Consider the following 21429-nt stretch of genomic DNA (forward strand, 5'->3'; position numbering starts at 1 on the left):
GATACTTCCCCAGCTTTGTTCTTCTTTATTAAGATTATTTTGGCTATTCAGGGTCTTTTGTAGTTCTGTACAAATTTTAGAATTATTTGTTTAAGTTCTGTGAAATTTGCCATTGATGTTTTGATAGTGATTGCATTGAATCTGCGATTGCTTTGGGTAGTTTGGACACTTTAATAATATTAATTATTGCAATCCATGAGCACAGAATATCTTTCCACTTATTTATGTCTCCTTCAATTTCTTTCATTAATGTCTTGTAGTTTTCAACATATAGGTCTTTTACCTCCTTGGTTAATTTTTTTTATATAAATTTATTTATTTATATTTATTTTTGGCTGCATTGGGTCTTTGTTGCTGCGTGCAGCCTTTCTCTAGTTGTGGCAAGCAGGGGCTACTCTTTGTTGTGGTGTGTGGGCTTCTCATTGCAGTGGCTTCTCTTGTTGAGGAGCACAGGCTCTAAGTGCACAGGCTTCAGTAGTTGTGGCTCATGGGCTCTAGATCGCAGGCTCAGTAGTTGTGGTACATGGGCTTAGTTGCTCCATGGCATGTGGGATCTTCCTGGACCAGGGCTCGAACCTGTGTCCCTGGCATTGGCAGGCAGATTCTAAACCACTGCACCACCAGGGAAGCCCCTCCTTGATTAATTTTATTCCTAGGTATTTTATTCTTTTTGATTTGGGTTTGCATTGCTAATGGGTTTGTTTTCTTAATTTCTCTTTCTGACAGTTTGTTCTTAGTGTATAGATATGTCATCGATTTTTTTTTTTTTTTTTGGCCACACCAAGCAGCTCTAAGGGATCTTAGTTCCCTGACCAGGGATTGAACCTGGGCCTCCTGCAGTGGAAGCGCAGAATCCTAACCACTGGACTGCCAGGAAATTCCCACCACAGATTTTTATATATTGATTTTGTATCCTGCTACTGTTCTGAATTCATTTATTAGTTCCAACAATTTTTTGATAGAGTCTAGGGTTTTCTATGTATATTATCATGTCATCTGAAAATAGTGACAGTTTTTACTTCTTCCTTTCCTATTTGTATAACTTTTATTAATTTGTCTTGCCAAATTGCTGTGGCTAGAACTTCCAATACTATGTTGAGCAACAGTGGTTAGAGTGGGCATCCTTGTCTTGTTTCTGATCTTAGAGGAAAAGTCTTCAGTTTTTTGTTGTTGAGTGTGATGTTAGTTGTGGGTCTGTGATATATGGCCTTTATTATGCTGAGGTATGTTCCTTTTATACCTACTTTGTTGAGAGTTTTTATCATTAATGGATATTGAATTTTGACAAATGCTTTTTCTGCATCTATTGTATTAAAATACATCTAGTCTAAAATGTGAAGTGGATAGCTGGTGGGAGGCAGCTGCATGGTACAGGGAGATCAGCTCGGTGCTTTGTGACCACCTAGAGGGGTGGGAGAGGGAGGGTGGGAGGGAAACACAAGAGGGAGGAGATATGGGGATGTATGTGTGCATGTGGCTGATTCACTTTGTTGTACAGCATAAACTAGCACAATATTGTGAAGCAATTATACTCCAATAAAGATGTTAAAAAAATAAAATAAAATACATCTGGTCTAATGTGTCATTTAAGTCTGCTGTTTCCTTATTGATTTTCTGTCTGTATGGTTTATCCATTGATGTAAATGGGGTGTTATAGTTCCCTACTATTATTATATTGCTTTTAATTTCTCCCTTTAAGTCCATTACTATTTGCTTTATATATCTTGGTGCTCCTCTGTTGGGTGCATATACATTTATAAATGTTACATCTTCTTACTGGATTGACCCCTTTATCATTATCTAATGCCCTTCTTTGTCTTTTATTACAGTCTTTGTTTAAAGTCTATTTTGTCTGATATGAGTATATCTACTCCAGCTTTATTTTCTTTTCCATTTACATAGAATATTTTTTCCATCTTTCACCTTTGGTCTGTGTGTGTACTTACTTCTTCTTTTTCTTTTTTTGGAAAAAATTTACCTCTTATTATTTTTTTGTTGTACTTTTTTTAAAACTCTTTATTTTATACTGGAGTGTAGCCAATTAACAATGTTGTGATAGTTTCAGATGCACAGCAAAGCAACTCAGCCATACATATACACATATCCATTCTCCCCCAGACTCCCCTCCCATCCAGGCTGCCACATAACATTGAGCAGAGTTCCCTGTGCTATACAGTAGGTCCTTGTTGATTATCCTTTTTAAATATTAGTAGTGTGTATGTGTACTTACTTCTGAAGTGAGTCTCTTGTAGGCAGTATATAGATGAGTCTTGTTTGGTTTTTTTCAATCCATTCAGCTACTTTGTCTTTTGATTGGAAAATTGATTCCATCTACATTTAAAGTAATTATTGATAGGTATGTACTTATTGCCATTTTGTTAATTGTTTTCTGGCTGTTTTTGTGGTTCCTATTTGTTCCTTTCTTCTTCTCTTTCTCTCTATCCTTGTGTTTTGGTGGTTTTCTTTAGTGGTATGTTTCAATTCATTTCTCATTTTCTTTTGGGTATTTACTATAAGTTTTTCCCCTGTGGTTACCATGAGGTTCACATATAACATCCTATGTAAATAGCAGTCTGCTCCAAGTTGGTAGCAACTTAAATGTGAACACATTCCAAACCTTTATATTTTTACACCCCTCCACATTTTACACTTGTGATGAGACATTTTTAATCTTTTAATTTTATGTATCCCTTAACTAATTATTTTAATTGTAGTTAATTTTACTACTTTTGTTTTTTTAACATTCTTGGTTGCTTTATAGGTGATTATCCACCAGCTTTATATAATATTTACTTTTTCCAGTGAAATCTTTTACTTTCATACGTTTTCATATAATTAATTAGTGCCATTTTTTCAGCTTAAAGAAGTCCCTTTAATATTTCTTATAGAGCCAGTTTAGTGGTGGTGAATGTCTTTAGCTTTTGCTTAACTAGGAAACTCAATTTTTCCTTCAATTCTGAATGATCGCCTTGCTTGGTAGAGAATTCTTGATTGGAAGCTTTTTCCTTTCAACACTTTGAATATGTTATGTCACTCCCTTCTGGCCCATAAGGTTTCTGCTGAAAAATCTGCTGATAGTCATATGGGGTTTTTCTTGTATGTAACAAGTTGTTTTTCCCTTGTTGATTTTAAGATTCTCTCTTTATCCTTAACTTTTACCATTTTAACCATAATGTATCTTAGTGTGTGTCTCTTTGGGTTCATCTTATTTGGAACTCTCTAGGCTCCCTGGTCTTGAATGTCTGTTTCCTTCCCCAGATTAGGAAAGTTGTCAGCCACAATTTCTTCAAATAATTATTCTGGCATTTTCTCCCTCTCTTCTCCTTTTGGAACCCCTATAATGCAAATGCTATTCCACTTGATGTTGTCCCAAAGTTCCCTTACGGTATTCTTCATTTTTTTAAATTATTTTTTTCATTTTGCTGCTCTGTTTGGGTGAGTTCCATTGCTTTGTCTTCCAGTTCACTGATTTCTTCTTCTACCTCATCCAATCTGCTGTTGAACCCCTCGACTGGATTTTTTTTCAATTCATTTACAACTTCTGTTTGGTATTTTCTTATATATTCTATCTTTTTGTGAATTTCTCACTGCGTTTGTCCATTCTTCTGAGTTCAGTGAGCATCTTTATGATCATTATTATGAACACTTTATCAGGTATATTGCTTATCTCCATTTCATTTAGTTCCTATTTTGAGGTTTTGCCTTGTTCTTTTAATTGGAACATATTCCTCTGTCTCCTCATTTTGCCTAATTTTCTGTGTTTGTTTCTATGTATTAGGTAAATCAGCTACCTTTCCCAGTCTTGAAGACGTGGCCTTATGTAGGAGATATCCTGTGAGGCTCAGAAGTGCAATCCCACCTGGCCACCAGTGCCAGTAATCAGGGGTGTCCCCTATGTGGGCTGCATGTGCCCTCCTGTTGTGTCCAGGTTGTAGCTACTCCTGTGGTACATTGGTGGGTGGGGCTGGCCCCATGAATGGTTGTGCAGCCTGGTTGTGGTGGCTGTTGTATGCTGGTGGGTGGGGCTAGCCCTTGAAATGGCTGTGTGGCCTGCCACGTTGGCTTTCATGCACTGGTGGATGAGTTATTGCACAGCTGGCTGTAAGGCCTGGCCAAGGCACAGGGGTAGGCAGGGCTGTTGGTGGGGCATGCCCATTGATGCTAACAGGTTATATAGAGATTTCCAAAATGGTGCCCTCCAGTGTCAGTATTAGCAAGGCAGCCTGAGATCACAAAAATGGCTCTCGTCAGTGTCTCAGTCCCAGGGTAGTGTCCCAACTGGTTCCTGCCTCTTTGGCAGATACTTCAAGATTAGTAAGTGGGTCCCCCTCACCTATAGTCCAGGCACTTTCAATCTGGTGTTTTTGCACTGATTTTCAGGTTGAGTGAGTCTGTGCATGAGCTCTTTAAGTGGTGGTTTTCTGTTCCCTGGAGTTCCATAATTTTCCTGGACATATTTCCTGTTGGTTTTCAAAGCCAGGTGTTTTGGGTGCTCATCTCTCCTGTGCATGATCTAAGGGCTGGGGTGCCTCATGTGGAGCTCAAATCCCTTGCTCCTCAGACAAAAACTCTGCCTTTGTGATCCTTCCCGATTGTGGATTTCCATGGCTAGGGTGTGGTTTTTTCCTTGGCATGACCATATTTCTGGTTCTCTTGTTCGCCTTGATGTTGTCCTTTTACCTTTTGTTCTGGAGACTCTGTTCATTCAGTTTTCATGTCCTTTTTTTTTTTTTTTTTTTTTTTGCTGTACGCGGGCCTCTCACTGCTGTGGCCTCTCCCGTTGCGGAGCACAGGCTCCGGACACACAGGCTCCGCGGCCATGGCTCGCGGGCCCAGCCGCTCCGCGGCATGTGGGATCTTCCGGGATAGGGGCACGAACCCGTGTCCCCTGCATCGGCAGGCGGACTCTCAACCACTGCGCCACCAGGGAAGCCCTTCATGTCCTTTTTAGAGGGAATTATTCCATATGTAGTTGTAGATTTGTTGTGTCTGTGGGTGGAGGTGAGTTCAGGATCTTCCTATGCTGCCATCTTGAACCCTCTCCTGGGCCCTCCTCTTTTAAACATCAAACTACCAAGCCTCTAATATCTTCTCCCACCCGATCTGGCCAGTGATTCTCCAATTTAGGATGTATTAGAATCACCTAGAGTGTAATCTACATACAGATTTCCAGACTCAACCTCCACTGATTCTGACTCAGCAGATCCAGAATGTAGCCCAGACATCAGCATTTTTAAACAGATGCTCCCAGGTCTTTTTGATGAAGATGACCCCCACCCACACTTTGAGAAGTTCTACCCTGTACCACCAAAAACAAGGGCTTGTTCCAGTGTCTTTCAGTTCCTGCAGTCTCTCTCTCTCTCTCGCTCCGTTTTCCTCTCCCAGAAAACTCCCTATGAACTCAGACCTTGAGAACAGAGTCCTGACTAACGAGGTGGGGCTCTTTTTGTTCTTCTCCTGATGATTCTTCAGCAATTAAAAAATAAATAAAACCAGAAAGGATCACAGGGTAACTTCTCCATAAGTCACCATGCTTTGTTAACTTATTAACATGCAAAACACTTTTAAAATTAGAGTTTTTATATCTTTCTGTATTTTCCAAGTTACTATAATGGAAACATTAAAAATCAGAAAAAAAGTTGCAAAACTCCTAGTCATTCTCACACTTCGTATATCATCCTAGCTGTAGCTCTGATGTCGCTTTCCCAAAAGTCTTTCTTCCCCATCTCAGGTTGGAGATGTTCTTATCTCCCCCACAGCATCCCTCACTTCTCCCATCAGGGAACTCTTGTCATTGCCTGGTTACTTGTTTGTTCCCCACTAATTGTAAGCATTTCGGGGAGGGGAAGTATATATCTTGTTTATTTTTATAACCTCAACACATAGCCAATAGCTTTCCACATAGTAAGCTGTGAATGAATGAATTCTTCATTCCTCAGCAGGAAAGAGAACATTCAAGAAGCTAGAGGCAAGACTGAACATGTTAAATAGAAATTTAAAAAATATAAAAAAACACCAAATTCAAACTTATAGAAATGAAAGTTAGAATGTCTGAGGTGAAAAGTACACTGAGTGGGACTAAGAGCAGAAGAAAGATTAATGAATTTGAAGACATAACAATAGAAACTAGACAAAATGGAACACATCGAGAAAAAAGACTTAAAAAGCAAACAGGTCCATGTTCATTGCAGCTCTATTCACAATAGCCCGGAGCTGGAAACAACCTAAGTGTCCATCATCGGATGAATGGATAAAGAAGATGTGGCACATATATACAATGGAATATTGCTCAGCCATAAAAAGAAACGAAACTGAGCTATTTGTAATGAGGTGGATGGACCTGGAGTCTGTCATACAGAGTGAAGTTAGTCAGAAAGAGAAAGACAAATACCGTATGCTAACACATATATACGGAATTTAAAAAAAAAATGTCATGAAGAACCTAGGGGCAAAACGGGAATGAAGACGCAGACATACTTGAGAATGGACTTGAGGATATGGGGAGGGGGAAGGGTGGGCTGTGACAAGGCGAAAGAGAGGCATGGACGTGTATACACTACCAAACGTCAGGTAGATAGATAGTGGGAAGCAGCCGCAGAGCACAGGGAGATCAGCTCGGTGCTTTGTGACCGCCTGGAGGGGTGGGATGGGGAGGGTGGGAGGGAGGGAGATGCATGAGGGAAGGGATGTGGGAACAGATGTATATGTATGACTGATTCACTTTGTTATAAAGCAGAAACTAATTAAAAAAATGAATAAATAAACTTAAAAAAAAAATGGATAACCAGTGGACCTACTGTATAGCACAGGGGACTCTGCTCAATGTTATGTGGCAGCCTGGATGGGAGGGGAGTTTGGGGGAGAATGGGTACATGCATATGTATAGCCGAGTCCCTTTGCTGTGCATCTGAAACTATCACAACATTGTTAATCGGCTATACTCCAATATAAAATAAAAAGTAAAAAAAAAAAAAAAAAAAAAAAAGCAAACAGGTCATCAGTGAGCTGTGGAAAAACTTAAAGTAGCCCAATATATGTGTAATTAGAGTCCCTGGCCGGCAGGGTGGGCAGAAAAGTATCTGAAGAAATAATGGCAGAAAATTTCCCAATTTTAATGAGAACTATAAACCCACATTTCCAATAAGCTCAGCAAAACACAAGCAAAAGAAACATGAAGAAAATGACACCAAGGCATATAATAATAAAACTGCTTAAAACTTTCAGTAAAGGGTAAATCTTAGGGGCAGCCAGGGGAAGAAAAGACACAACCCACAGAGAGGAACAAAGACAAGAACAGCAGGCTTCTCATTGCAAACAGGCAAGTGAGAAGATAGTGGGGTGACGTCTTTCAAGTACTAAAAGGGAAACATTCTCAATTCTATACTCAAAATAACTTTCAAGAATGAAGGCCAGGACTTCAGACATTTTTTACATCTCCCTCTATCATGCTCCACCTAAAACAAACCACCTGCCGTTCAAGGGCCTTTTTCCCTTTCTGAAGTCCTGACCATCCCCCAAGTTTCAGCTCAAATGCCACCTTCTTCTTGAAACTTTTCTTGATTGCCCATTGGATTTTATTCTTACTTCTCTTAGGGTCTTACTATCCTTTGCTGTGTCATATGTGCTTGAGGATTTTCCCCTCCCACTAGCCGATGAGTTCCCTGAGGGCTCCTTTCTTGTTTTTCCTATCACCACAGTGTGCACCCACACTGCCCAGGACAGGCGCTTAGCATCTGTTATACTGACTTACATATTACCTAATCCCTGAAAGATTTCTTTTAAACTTCTTTCCAAGGTACTTCTGATGACTCAGAAGTACCTATTTATTCATTAACAAATACTTGATAAGTTGGGCCCTATGTTTATAAAGGTAAGTAAGACAATCTCTGGGTACAAAAAGCTTGCAATATAGTTAATTAATATAATCAGGTGTTTATACAAGAGTTTTAAGTAAAATAATCTGGGTTTAGTAAGAAGTAGATAGACTCTTGGTTAGAACCTCCCTGTGTCCAGGTCATGAGTATTATCATGCTCAGCATCTCCACTATTTCCTGGTTATACCTCCAACTGGAATTCCTTCCCTCCCAGACTCTGGTATTCAGCTGCCTCTTCAATATCTTCACTTGAACATCTAACAGGAATCTCAATGTCAACATACCCCAAACTGAACTCCTGATATTCCCCTCAAAATTATTCCATCTGCAATTCTTCTATCTCATTAATGGCAATTCTATCTTTGCACTGCTTGGCCACTAACCCTGAAGTCACTGAACTCCGTTTTTCACCCCCTCATATTCAAGCTGTCAGCAAATTCCATCAGCTGGACATCAGACATATCTAGACACTGTCCATTTATCATTCTACTGCTACCACCCTGGTCTCAGCCACTGTCTTTTTTCACTGCAGTAGCTAAATAAATGGCCTCCCTGCTACCACTGCCCACCCTCCCCACACAGAGAGTCTAGTTCCATCACAGTGATCCTTTGAAAAGGCAGGTCAGATCATATCACTCCTCTGCCTAAAATCATCCAAAGACTCCCCATAAAGGCCAATGTCTTCACAACAGCCTGCAAGGCCCTACTTGAACTGATCCTCTTGTCCTTCCTTCCCCCAGTTATCCCCTCCCAGTCTTCTTGCTGTTCCTTGTGCTCTGGGGACACTCTCCTATCTCAGGGTCTTTGCACTTGCTGTTCCCTCTGCCTGAACAGCCCTCCCCTAGATTTCCACATGGCTCACTCCTTCTCCTCCGTCAAGTTTTTGCTCAAATATCACCTTCTTAGTGAGGCCTTCCCCACCCAGAAGACTTCCAGTTGCATCTTCCCCTTCCTGCTCCCTAGTCCTCAACGCTGCTTTATTGTTCTTCACAGCACTCATCACTTTCTAATATTGTAGATAATTTACTTATTTACTTTGGTTCTTGTCTGCTCCTCCCCCCTTCCCCCACTGAACATAAACCCCAACAGGACAGGGATTTACATGGTTTATTCATACTGTTTCTTGTGCACCCACAGTTGTGCCTGTGATATAGTAGGTGCTCAGTAACTACATGCCGAAACTAACACACACCTCCAAAACTCTTAGTATGAAAAGGAACTAGGTTCAGAGACTGGCAGATACCTTAGTATATATTTGCCCTTGCTGAATTGTGGATGCATTTTATGAGTGAAGCGGTATTCATCAAATACCTCACTAGAGGCCTAGCGAAGAGTGGAGATATATTTAAAGAGACAAGGTGACCAAAGATGACAAATTAGAGACCAAAACTGTACACAAACAAAGTTTTAGTTGTGTGATACAGACAATAAGTGCAGAAGAGGTTAGGGGTGGAAGAGATGAGTGTTTTGAAGTGAGCTAAGAATCACTTGTCTCCCCCAGGCCTCTAATAGAGTTTTCTGAAGCAGGAGTACTGCTGGAATAATCTCTCACTAACTGTTAATAACAATATTTTGTGCTCACATTGTTCCCTTCAACAAGCATCTTCAGTTAATTTTTGATTTTTATCTAAGCATTCTTATCTTCACCTTATAGTCAGAAAAGTATACATAAACCATAGTTAAGTAACTTGTCCAATGTTGGGGGAATGGACAAAGAATTAATCCATTATCCCAAACTCTGCCCTTTGGCATTCTTTGTACATAGCAAAAACATTTGTGAAGATGTTTTGTCAACCTACTCTCCGCTCAGAGAACAGCTACAAGTGGTTAGCCCAGAAAATATTTAGAGGAGGTCCTTGGGTTGAGATGCTCACCCACAAAATAATTGTTGATGATGTTAGCATCAGAAAACTGGCTGGATGGAACTGTTGGTTTGACAAACATGCTGTTCCTATGAGGTTCAAAAAGATTTGGTCTATGAAAGGATAAATGCATGAGTTCACCTTGAACATGAATAAAATATTTGCAAATTATCCTTAGTATAATTAACGTCCTTAAATTCAATACCCAGCATATATATATTGAACCCATGAACCATAAAAATGACTATCTGGGAAATAACATTCTTTCTAGAAGTCTGTGTGTTTCCCTTATGGCACCTGAGATGCCAGACCTTGGAGTTATTCTAGAACCTGCCCATTCTCTGGCAAGTTCTATTGATTCAATATCCATTGTTTTAATTACAAGGCTTCAAAAGTCCCTGAAGCACAAAAAGGAAGGATTTGAGAAATACTACATATCAGTAACAACAAGCTAACATATATTGAGTTCTAGGCACCATGCTAAGGACTTCACATGGATTATTGAATTGAATCCTTATGATAACACCTAAGGTAGATACTACTGTCATTGCCTTCTTAAGAATGAGGAAACTGAGATTCAGAGAGGTTGAGTGATCTGTTAAAGGTCACACAGCTAAGAGGGGAGCTAGGAGTAAACACATAGTATGATTCCAGCACTCATTATAAAGGCTTTCGGGTCTGCCTTTTACTTTTTAGACTTGTAAAGACCTCTCTCATGGAGAAGACAGAATTCTTCTTGGAAGAAATGGGTTCTCCTTTCCTTGAATATTCTTTTAGTCTTCAGTTTTCCTTCCCTCTTTTTTCCTCTCATATTCAGTCTCAAAACAAATTTAGCATCCTCACTTCTAAACTAACCCACTTTAGGTTCCTCAATTCTGTCCATGATGCCACCATCTTTGGATGGATCTGGACCAGGTGGTTCCTTTCTCTTTCTTATATCCAATTAGTTCCCAATTCAATGCATTCTTATTTCTTGGTATTTCTAGGATCTGTATCTTCTCCATTTCTGATGCCATCACCTTAGCCAGACAGAACCATTTCCTGCCTGGACTAATGCAATAATTTCCTAACTTTCTCCCTGTCTCTTGTCTCTCCCCTGTGCAGTCCTTCCTGCATTGTACAGCCAGACCAGTCCTATAAAACCACATTCTTCATGATTGCCCCTTGAAAAATTCTCCCAATTGCCCATCAGATTCATTCTCAACTTTTCAAAAGTAGAAATTCAAGGCTCTCTCTCATGAAGCCATCTTAATTCCTCTCCCATAGCCCAAACTCCCCAGTGCAGGAAAGCTTCTTGCTTTTCCAAGCCTTGTACCACATTCACTCCTGTCCCTAGACCTTGGCCCAAGTTATTACCTGCACTTGGAATGATTTTCCCTCCTTGCCTGCTCAAATCTCACCAACACTTCATTGCCCATTACAAGTTCTGTCTCCTCCATGAAACCTGCCTTCATCACTTTAGTGAGGATTGATTTTCTCTCTTTGTCACTGCCCTGATGCTTACTGTAAAGGATTTTTCTCTAAAGGTCTTCCTGTTCAGAGGGATTGATTCCAAGGTCCTGAAATGCTGCCTAAAGGGAGAAGGCCTTTTCTACCTTTTTTTTTTTTTTTTGCGGTATGTGGGCCTCTCACTGTTGTGGCCTCTCCCGTTGCGGAGCACAGGCTCTGGACGCGCAGGCTCAGCGGCCATGGCTCACGGGCCCAGCCGCTCCACGGCATGTGGGATCTTCCCAGACCGGGACACGAACCTGTGTCCCCTGCATCTGCAGGGGACTCTCAACCACTGTGCCACCAGGGAAGCCCCCTTTTCTACCTTTGAGTGAAAGGATTCCAGACACCAATCACATTAAGTTACTGAAAAACTGGGGAATTATTTTGCAGCTGCCAGCTCATCATTTTAGCTTGGGTACAGTTATCCACAATCCATTTCCAAGTCCTTCTCAGTTTTTATATACAGCCAATGCAGGATCTCCAAAGTTCCCAGCACTTTGATAAGCACAAGAAACTTTCTGAGTGGCAAGATGAAGGGGTTATTCTACCTATTGTGTTCAGAACAAATTGCATTTTAAGTGATCTTTAGTGGGCCTTGTTGTTTTAACTCTACCTTTCAGTAAAGAAAATTGTGTCTCAACTTTAGTCAGACTAGAAGTAAATTATATCTACTTAAAATATAGAGCTATTAAAACCCAAAGAGCTACATAAAAAAAAATCAACTGATGGGCTGAAAAATGCTCCCTTTGTAGAAGAATTACAACCTAAAATCATCATCTTGTTTTACACAACATGACCTTTAGTCTGTAGATAAAATGCATGTAAATGAAGCTTGAATGTCAACTAGATTTGGCCAAGGATTTTTTTCTGGTGCGGGGTGGGGGAGGGAGGGAAGGAGAGTTTGAATAATGTAGATTTTTTTTAAATGTCTTTTTTTCCAGATAAGTATGTTTTATCAGATATAAAGACTATTTTGATAGTTCTCACATAGGTACCTATATCCTAGAGAACATGAGACCCCTAAGAAGTAAATTGTTCTCCTTTCTTAGAAGTTTTTTGCTCTACTTTCCACTCACATTTTGTCAATTTTCCAAATGAAAGCACCCAAAACTTTTTTCAGGACTGCCGCCAACAGGAATCAGCAGGAGTTAACAGCTACGCCAGTCAGAAATGGGGTGAATGTGACTCTCTTCTAGTGGGTGTCAAACCTCGTCATCAGTGGCCATGAAACAGGGGTGAGGCCCCAGGAAAGCCTGAACTGTTGAAGAAGCCTTGTTCCCATATCAAGGCTAATTCTGTTTTGTTTTCAATGACAAGATGATTTAGGTTGGTGTGATGTCACCCTAGGCTTCAAAAGGCCAAATATGATCCCGAAGCAGCAGCTGATAAAAGCACATATGATCAGACAACTTGGCATTCTGAAGAAAGTGGAGATGAAGAGTAAACCCAGAAACAAGATACTGAGGGCTTTGGACAAGGAGGGCTACATGATAAAGTCATAGTGATTAATCTCAGTAACAGCAACAATGAACACTTACTGGAAATCTGACTATACCAGGCACTGTCCTTTACCTACATTATTTCCCTTAAACCTCCTAACAGCCCTATGAGGTGCATACTATTATCTCAGTCTTACAGAGGAGGAAACTGAGGGTTGGGGAAATTAAAAGGCTTGCCCAAGGTTGCCCAGCTACCAAGTTGTGGGCCCGGGATGAGAATCCGTCTGACTCGTGGGTCAGACGACTGCCACAACATACCTCAGGGAAGCATCAGGGAGAGAGAATTGGGCTGCAAACCTGACTGTGAAGAAGGAACCCCAGGTCTCTCAAGTTAAGGGCAGGAACACAATGGCTGAAGGTGGCAGTAGCACCGTGTGGAGGTGAGCTTGGCCCAGCCAAAGACGGATCCTGAGACACGGGCTCTACAGAGGATGAACAGCCCCTTGGCACTGCAGACCCGTGATCTGAGCAGTTGTGCTGCAACTCACCCAGAAAGGGCTCTCCGCCCAAGAATCTCTCAGCCTGTCATCTAGTGGGCAGTGGTACAAAATGACAGGCAGGTCTGAGGGATTCTGCTGTCTCCCCAGAGTGGAGTGGCGCACTTCCAGGGGGGGACCATGACTTTAAGTTCATTTTATCCTTGGCACAGTGGCAGTGAAGGTTGAAGGAAAGGCAGGGAAATAGCAGAAAAAGATGAGAGTGGACAATTCACGAGGCCCCAGCAGGTCCATCCTGCTCAGGCTGTAAAGGCTCAGCAGGCTTGTTCCTGCTGCCCTCACCTCTGCTGCTTTGGCTAGAAAGAAGCTAAGAACTTTTGAATAGCCACAGGACCTGAGAGCAGGTCCAAATGGTTTAATGCCTTTAATGTGGTCAACACAACTTCCCTGTCCCTACGGGTCCAGATGCTCAGTCTTGACCCATTTGTTTCTCACATAAGTCCTTAGAGAATCATGACAACTGTCCATCTACACTGAATGCTTTATTTGCATGTGTGCAAAATATGTGTCAATGAAGAAAGTGTCTGAAGGATGTAGCTAAGGGGCCACCTTTCTCCTGTCTTCCTCACATACCATCATGACATACCTCACATACCATCATACTTCACATAAGTGAAGTTTATGGCTGTGTTCACAGTACCAATACCAGACACAGTCTTAGCAGAGATGTAGCTTCAAATTCTTTCTTACCCTTGATACCTGGAAATGGCTTCTAACATGCAAATTAACCCCACAGTGTCAGGTGTGACATCCCAAGTGCCCATGTGCACATGCTGCTATGAGGAAGGCCACGGAAACCCACCTCCCAGTCTCTCCATGTGGGTTATTACTTTGGCTGCCCAGTCTTTTTTTGTTCTGCTCTATCAGGCCTCTGAGCTCTCATCAGGGTCCACTTCATGTGACAGGACCTAATGGGGTATATGTTTCTCCCCTTCAACTGAAGAGAATAGATGGGGTGTGAACCAAGGCCTAGATATGGGGTTAAATGGGTGGCTAAAAGCTGTCCTAACACTGACTGCTCTTGACTTGGGAAGTCAGCTTATGGGGAGCAAAGGCTTGAGGGCTGGCTCAGCCCCACAGCCTCCCTCTAGAGTGAAACCACAGTCTCAGGGCAGCTCTGTTTCCTTGTGGGAGGTCTTAAACTCCAGGGTTAACCCTATGCTAGAAGAACCCTGATTTTACTAAATTAGCTCTCCAAAGGAACCATCCCTAGCACCCCACCGTTCCCATGGACCACTGTCTAAATAAGAGGTTGGCAAAGTTTTCTGCAAAGGACAAGACAGAAAATATATTAGTCTTCGTGGGCCGTATGGTCTCTGGTGCAACTACTCAGTTCTATGGTTGTCATGTGTCAAGCAGCCACAGACAATACATTAACAAGTGGGCATGGATGCATTCCAATAAAACTTTATTTATGGTTACTGAAACTTGAATTTCATATAATGTTCATGTGTCATGAAATATTATTACTCTTTTGATTTTTTTTCCTATCCATTTATAAATTTAAAAATCATTCTTAAGTCATGGGCCGCACAAAAACAAGTAGCAGGCTTGATTTGACCTTAGGCCATAGTTTGTTAACCCCTGGTCGAAATCCTCAGCTTTTACACCCTGGAAGTGACCCAGTTTGAGGGGGAAAGGCAAGGGTTACCTTCCTTTCCTTCAAGGAAATATAGCATCCATACAAGCAGAAGCTGTAACTACAGGTAATGTGATTTTTGTCCCCTGTAAACAAGATAATGCATAGATCCATATAAGTGTACCTCATAGCAGTCATCATGAAAAGTTCTGTTTGCTATAATGCATTACTGCTTAACATAGCTGGAATCTCCTCCTTGAGAATGACCTTCAGAACACATGTTTTTGAAAAGCCATAGTGACAGGAAATCTCCATCCTCCGAAGGTGGAGTTAATGTTTAGAGACAGCCAGAAACAAAACAAAATGAAACAAACCAAACCAAACTGAATGCAAAAAAACATCTCCATTTAATCACCAATAATGATAACAATGGCATAGATACCACTATCCTTTCAGAACCAGGCTGGGAAATCAGTGGTGGGGGTGGAGGTTGTGCTGGAACTAAATAAAGCCATTTTTGTTCAAAACTACTCATTATTATGAGATGAGCCTGCTGCAAACTAAGCTTGGCCCCTAACAATGTGAGTGTTGTTTGGCCAACACACTGCCAGTCAATTCAAAAACATTTTGAGGGAATTTTTGTCAATACTTCAAAGCCAAGAGATTTCACATAAAAAGTCAGATTTTTTACTTTTCTTGACAAAATCAAAAGATCAGGCACACTGGGCTCTCATTCTCATACAGCAGCCACCAGCAAAAGCCTCCCCTATAGACATAGCACATGAACCTTGGGCTGGAGCAGTCCCTACCATGCCCTATGGCCCCCAGCCCAGAGGCAGCTGCCATGTAACCTTGTGCTTATGGCCTTTTCACTCACGATAAGAATAACACAATCACATGGTTCAAAAGTCAAAATGATGCACAAAGCTATGCAGTGAAAGGCTCATTCCCACCTCATCCCCACCCTCTCTAATTAAATACTTTTGTTAATTTCACTTATTTTTTCCCCCTTCTTCCTTATACTTTTGTCACTTAAAATATATCCTGGGGGGCTTCCCTGGTGGCGCAGTGGTTGAGAGTCCGCCTGCCGATGCAGGGGACACGGGTTTGTGCCCCGGTCCAGGAAGATCCCACATGCCGCAGAGCAGCTAGGCCCATGAGCCATGGCTGCTGAGCCGGCACGTCCGGAGCCTGTGCTCCGCAACGGGAGAGGCCACAACAGTGAGAGGCCCGCGTACCGAAAAAAAAAAAAATATATATATATATATATCCTGGGGATTGTTCCCATAGCAGAACATAGAGAATTTACTTATTCTTGTTTTACAGCTACCTCGTATCCCAGTGGATGTATAGGTCAGTTTATTTAACTAGTCCTGTAGTGGACACAGGTTAATAGTCTTTAGTTTTTACAAATATTCTGCAATGAATAACTATGTGCATACGTCATTTCAGAGGTGATAAAGTCTGTTGTGCAGGATAAATTCCCACAAGCAAGATTACTGGGTCAGAGGGTAAATGGGTTTGTAATTCAAAGGTATTGCCAAATTGGCTCCCATATGGGTTGTAGCATTTTGCACTCCAAACAGCAATGCAAGAGCATGTCTGTTTCCCTTCAGTTTCCCCAACAGAATATGTCGACAAACTTTTGCAGTTGTCATTCTGACAGGTAAAAATTATATTTCAGAGCAGTTGTAATTTGCATTTTTGAATCAAGAGTTCTTTTCCTGTGTTTTTAAGAGAAATTTGTATTTCTTTTCCTGAGAACTATCTGTTCCATACTCCTACTGGATTCCTATTTCTGTTGCAGATTTCCCTATTAAATTCTTATCTTTTTAAATCAACTTCTAGAACTGCTATATATATTCAGAAGAGTAGCCCTGTACCTATGATATGAGCTGCAAATATTTCTTTCCAGTTTGTCATTTATCTTTTGCCTCTGTTTATGGTGTATGCGTTTGTTTTTATTGTTTGTGATGCAGTTTTGTTGTTGTGTGTGCTTTTTAAATGTGGTTAAATTTACTTATTTATTTATTGTTTGCCTCAGTCTTTTGAGTTATAGTTTGAAAGAAAGGTATTCCCCATTCCAAAATTAAAAATGCATTTACTCATATTTCTTCTAGCAATTTTAGACTTTCATTTTTTAAATGTAAATCTTTGATCCATTTAAAGCTTGTTAAGGTGCACATTGTGAGAAGTAAAACTTTCTTGGGTGCTCGACCCAAGATTTCAGGGAGGATGATAAAGCTACCAGAACATCCATAAGAGTGAGACCTGAAGAATGGGTGAGAGAGAGCAGCTGATGAGAGGAAGAGGGAGAAGAGGGGTGGCGAGGGAGTGGAGACTAAACAGAAGCAGCAACTCCTGCAGGAGTTCCTGGCAGATGGGTTCCATTACTGGTCAAGTCACTGGTACCCAGGGCCCCTTTTATTACTTTTCTCCAAAGTACCCACTTACTTTTAAAGATTTAATGTGTTTGGCTGTACCAAACTAACTGTAATTAAGTAATAATTAGTTATGTTGCCCTTTTAACAAAGTCATTTACAGCTGCCAATCAGTTTCCGGTCAGACTGTGCTAACCAGAATGACCACACTGAGTTGATGTACTTAGGGCCAAAAGCACAGAACTTAGAAGTGTCAGTTGGCTTAAGAAGGCTCATCTTGGATAAATGAGCCATTTTGGAAGACTTTTTGAAATGCTGAAATTAGTCTGCATACAGCTTACTTCTTTGTTCCTAGATCTCTAAGGACATGGGACTTCTGATTTCACCCTCATTCAAGACCTACTGGTGCTATATAAAAGGGCGAGGGAAAGTGTAGACTTCAACCTTCAGAAGTGGGCACATTGACCTCCATGCTGTACACTAAATAGTTCTCTTAGCAGCTTTTCTGCTCAAGGTTCCCTGAGAAAGTTCTTAAAAATTGTTTCCTCATGTGAATAATTCTCTGTTCTGAGAAAAACAGAGAGTAAAAATGCAAAAAATCTGCAAAGGTGAATGGTGAGAGTGTTGCTAAAATAAAGTATGTAAAGGGCTTTTCACCAATTAAGTTGGTTCCTCTACCCAAAGTAGAGACCTCGAGGGAGAACTGATGAGAGTGAGATGCTTAACATAGCTGACCGTCATCGGGAAGGCATGCTAAGGTCCTCTGTGTTGGTGAGTGGGCACCACCCTTATCAATTAATTCAGAATCTCTGGGAGGTGGGGCCTAGGCATCAGTCATGTTTAAACTCCCCATATGATTTCAATGTGCAACCACTGCTCTGGAACGGTGTTATTCAAAGTGTTGTTCTCAGACCAGCAGCACTGATGTCAGCGGGAGCTTGCTACAAATGCAGAAGCCCCAACTTAGACCTTCTGAATCAGAATCTGTATTTTAACAAGATCCCCCAAATATTCACATGCACATTAAAGTTAGAGAAGCCATGGTCTAGAGGAGCTTTTCTCAAAGTGTGGCAGCTAGACCACCTGTATCAAACTCATCAAGGGGTTGGGAAGGTGGGGGAATGGGGATCAGGGGACTTCTTAAGGAAGCCGATTCTGGAGATTATAATTCTACAAGTCTGAGGGTGGGGCCCTGAAATCTGCATTTTTAATATGTTCCCAGGTGATCCCTAAGCCTACTGTTTGAGAACTACTCCCAAGAGGAATATGATAGTGGTTTTCTCCTGGCCTGCATAGAAAGTCCCTCAGTGACTCCAAAAGGTCAAAGCACACCCACTGCAAGTGGGGGATGAGTTGGCAATAATCTACAAGTGCTTCTCAGCCTGACAAATGTAATGTTTCTGCTGACTTGCGACAGAGCAGGTGGCGATAGTTAAATCAGCTTTCATATTGACACAGAAATGAGTCTCTGCGTCCTCTTGGGTTAATGACTGAACAGGATGCAATTTGGATACATAAGCCTCTACCTTAAAAGCAGGATTAAAAATATAAAATGTTGATGTTCAGATGCATCCTTCTCAGACGATTTCAAAAACCCCTCAAAATGCGTGGTGGAGAGCCAAGAAAGAGTGAATTCCCTTAAGGAGATTTCTCCGTTTTACAGAGTTCTTTTTGAAATTTTTGCTTGGGCCCAGATTTCTAAATGATAACGTGGGTAAAAACTGAATCCAGGAATGGAAAATGTGATCTTTCTCAAAAGATGTGTTTGAAGTGTATAGTACTTCCATGTAGTTTTATTTTATCTTTTTTATATAAAATACTCCTTGATTGATTGATTGATTTTTGGCTGCGCTGGGTCCCTGCCGCTGCCCGCGGGCCCTCTCCAGCCGCGGCGAGCCAGGGACACTCTCAGCCGAGGTGCTCGGGCCCCTCATTGCGGTGGCCCCTCCCACCGCAGAGCATGCGCTCCAGGCGCGCGGGCCTCGGCAATTGTGGCTCACGCGGGGGCTCCAGAGCGCAGGCTCAGCAGCCGTGGCGCAGGGACCCAGCCGCTCTGCCGCATGTGGGATCCTCCCGGACCAGGGCTCGAACTCTTCCCCCACCCTCCTCCTCCCCTCCCCCCACCCCCGTCCCCCCTCCCCCCCTCGCATTGGCAGGCGGACTCCCAACCACTGGGCCACCAGGGAAGTCTTCCATGTAGTTTTAAAAGCACTTCAGCTCATGTAAGATATTTAAAAGCTTCTATAACAGGTTTAAGTGGATTTATCTTCAAATACCTAGGATTCCAAAATATGGCTCACACTTGACTTGAGGTGACAGAACTGAAATCTTTGTAATTTTAAAGTGAAATAGGACCATAGCGGTTGTAACGGATAATGAAATGAAATGGGGAACTGCAATGTGATCTAAATGTAATTGTTAATTACTGAGATAAAATCAGCAAAAGCAAAGAAAGTTTACACTGGAAAAAAGATTTTTGAGGCTTTGATTTAAAGACTTTTTTTAACAGCAGCGTTTCTTAAACCTTCTGGGGGTAGTGCAATGGAGCCCCTTTGAAAATCTAACGAAAAGCTATGGACTCTCCCTAGATACACGCTCCTGCGAGGATACACGCTCCTGCGAGAGCACACGCTGACATTTTCTGAAGTTCCATAGACTGCTTAGAGCCCATATGATGAACCTCAGCTTTGACATTGCGTTTTAAGAAAATTGCTCTATGTTGATTTCCACTATTTGTAACCACTTTAGACACAAGATTAAGTTTCTCTGTAGAAAGGTCCCGGGGGTTGGTAAAATTAGGGCTGATTGTTTTCACTTAAACAGACTATTAGGTCGGCAGTCTTGTGCTGATGACCCGAGGCCAGGTGAAACGCCAGACCACTAGATCATGCCAGGGAAATAATCCCTTTATTGAAGAAGCCTGCGCTCTCTCAGAAATGCTACCTCCGTGCTCTCAGGGGGCCCCTACGAATTGCACAGGCACAGCCCGGGGCTGCTGTGGCTCCTGGCACACCAGAAGGTGAAAACTTATGTCCAAAGTTAGGAAGTAGGCTCTTAAAAACACTGCCTACTCCCCTCATTTATCTGCAGGCTGAACGACGTCAGAGATGGAAGACTTACCCCTTCACTCCCTCCCCCATTTAACAATGAAGAAAACTGACCCCAGAGGGCTAAGGTGCTTGCCAAGGTGACTTCCCCAGAGGGCTCACACCCAGGACCTCTCCCCAGGGCACTCTGTCATCTGGCCAGGGGAGGAGATGGCGTCTAGGGCTCTCTCCCCACACTGTACGCCGCCCACCCCGGCGGGGGCGCGTCAAGGGGAGCTGAGCCCCCGCCTACCGGCACCATGGAGTAGGTCATCATCAACAGCATGTCGTGGCTCTCGGCGCGGATATGCTGCGCCGGCTCCCCGCCGTGGCTGCGCTTGTTGCGCGCGGCGCTCACAGGGTCTGGCGGTGGCGTGGGCACCCGGTGAGGTGCGTGACTCAGCTCCGCCAGGAAGGCGCGCAGGGCGCTGTCCTCGCGCTGCTCCCGGCCACGCTGCGCCTCCAGCGCTCGCAGCGCCGCGCTCAGCCCGCGCCACTGGCACAGCGCGAACACCGTGCCCGCAGCATTGAGCGCCGAGAGCACGGCCACGGCGGCCAGGGCGCCGCGCAGCCCCCAGCCCGCGCCCCCGCGGCCTCGCTCCGCGCCTCCGGCCATACTCTGTGCGCCTCGGGCCGGGTCGGGCAAGGCTCTGCCGCCTTTCAACCCCGCAGCCTTTATACCCTGTGGGCAAGCTGTGGGCTGGTGGCAGCGCCGTGAGTCACGCCGCCCTTTGGCCCGGCTGGCGGGGCGGATTGGGGACAGTAGTGGTGGCGCCCGAGCAGCCCGGAGGGACAGGCAGGCGGAGAGGGGGAGAGGAGCGAGTGGAGACAGTCCGCGGAGGGTGGCAGGGCTCACGCTCCTGGTGCCCGGCCAAGCAAGCCAGCAAACCCGTCTCTCCTTCTTTTTCCCCCGCTGCCCTGCGCGTGGGCATTGCCGTGGCCCAGACGGGCAGAACGAGGGTCAGACTGAGGGGGAGAGCAGGAATTCTTATGGCCTGAGAAGTCGCTGGATTCCACCCCCTCCTCCCCCCACACTGTCCTCTCTGGAGAAAAGGATCAGCATGCCCAGATGCCAAGGCATGTGCCCACTGTTCCTGGGAGGTCTGCTGCTGGGCTGGGTCCCAGGCTGCCTATCATTCCTCCCCAGGGTCATAAGGCCT

General features: G+C 43.1%; 1 protein-coding gene across 2 annotated transcripts in view; it reads right to left on the minus strand.

The window, feature by feature from the left end:
- Positions 1-20938, minus strand: part of GLDN (gliomedin) — a 69919-nt gene extending 48981 nt beyond the window's left edge. For both annotated transcript variants that reach the window (XM_081227640.1, XM_081227639.1), the window contains exon 1: positions 20523-20938. In XM_081227640.1, the coding sequence (XP_081083766.1) occupies positions 20523-20885 (363 nt within the window). In that variant the 5' untranslated portion in view covers positions 20886-20938. The remainder of the gene's footprint in view (positions 1-20522) is intronic.
- Between the last annotated feature and the right edge of the window lie 491 nt (positions 20939-21429).

The sequence above is a fragment of the Mesoplodon bidens genome, assembly GCF_964165515.1.
Source record: "Mesoplodon bidens genome assembly, chromosome: 3".
Classification (NCBI taxonomy): domain Eukaryota; kingdom Metazoa; phylum Chordata; class Mammalia; order Artiodactyla; family Ziphiidae; genus Mesoplodon; species Mesoplodon bidens.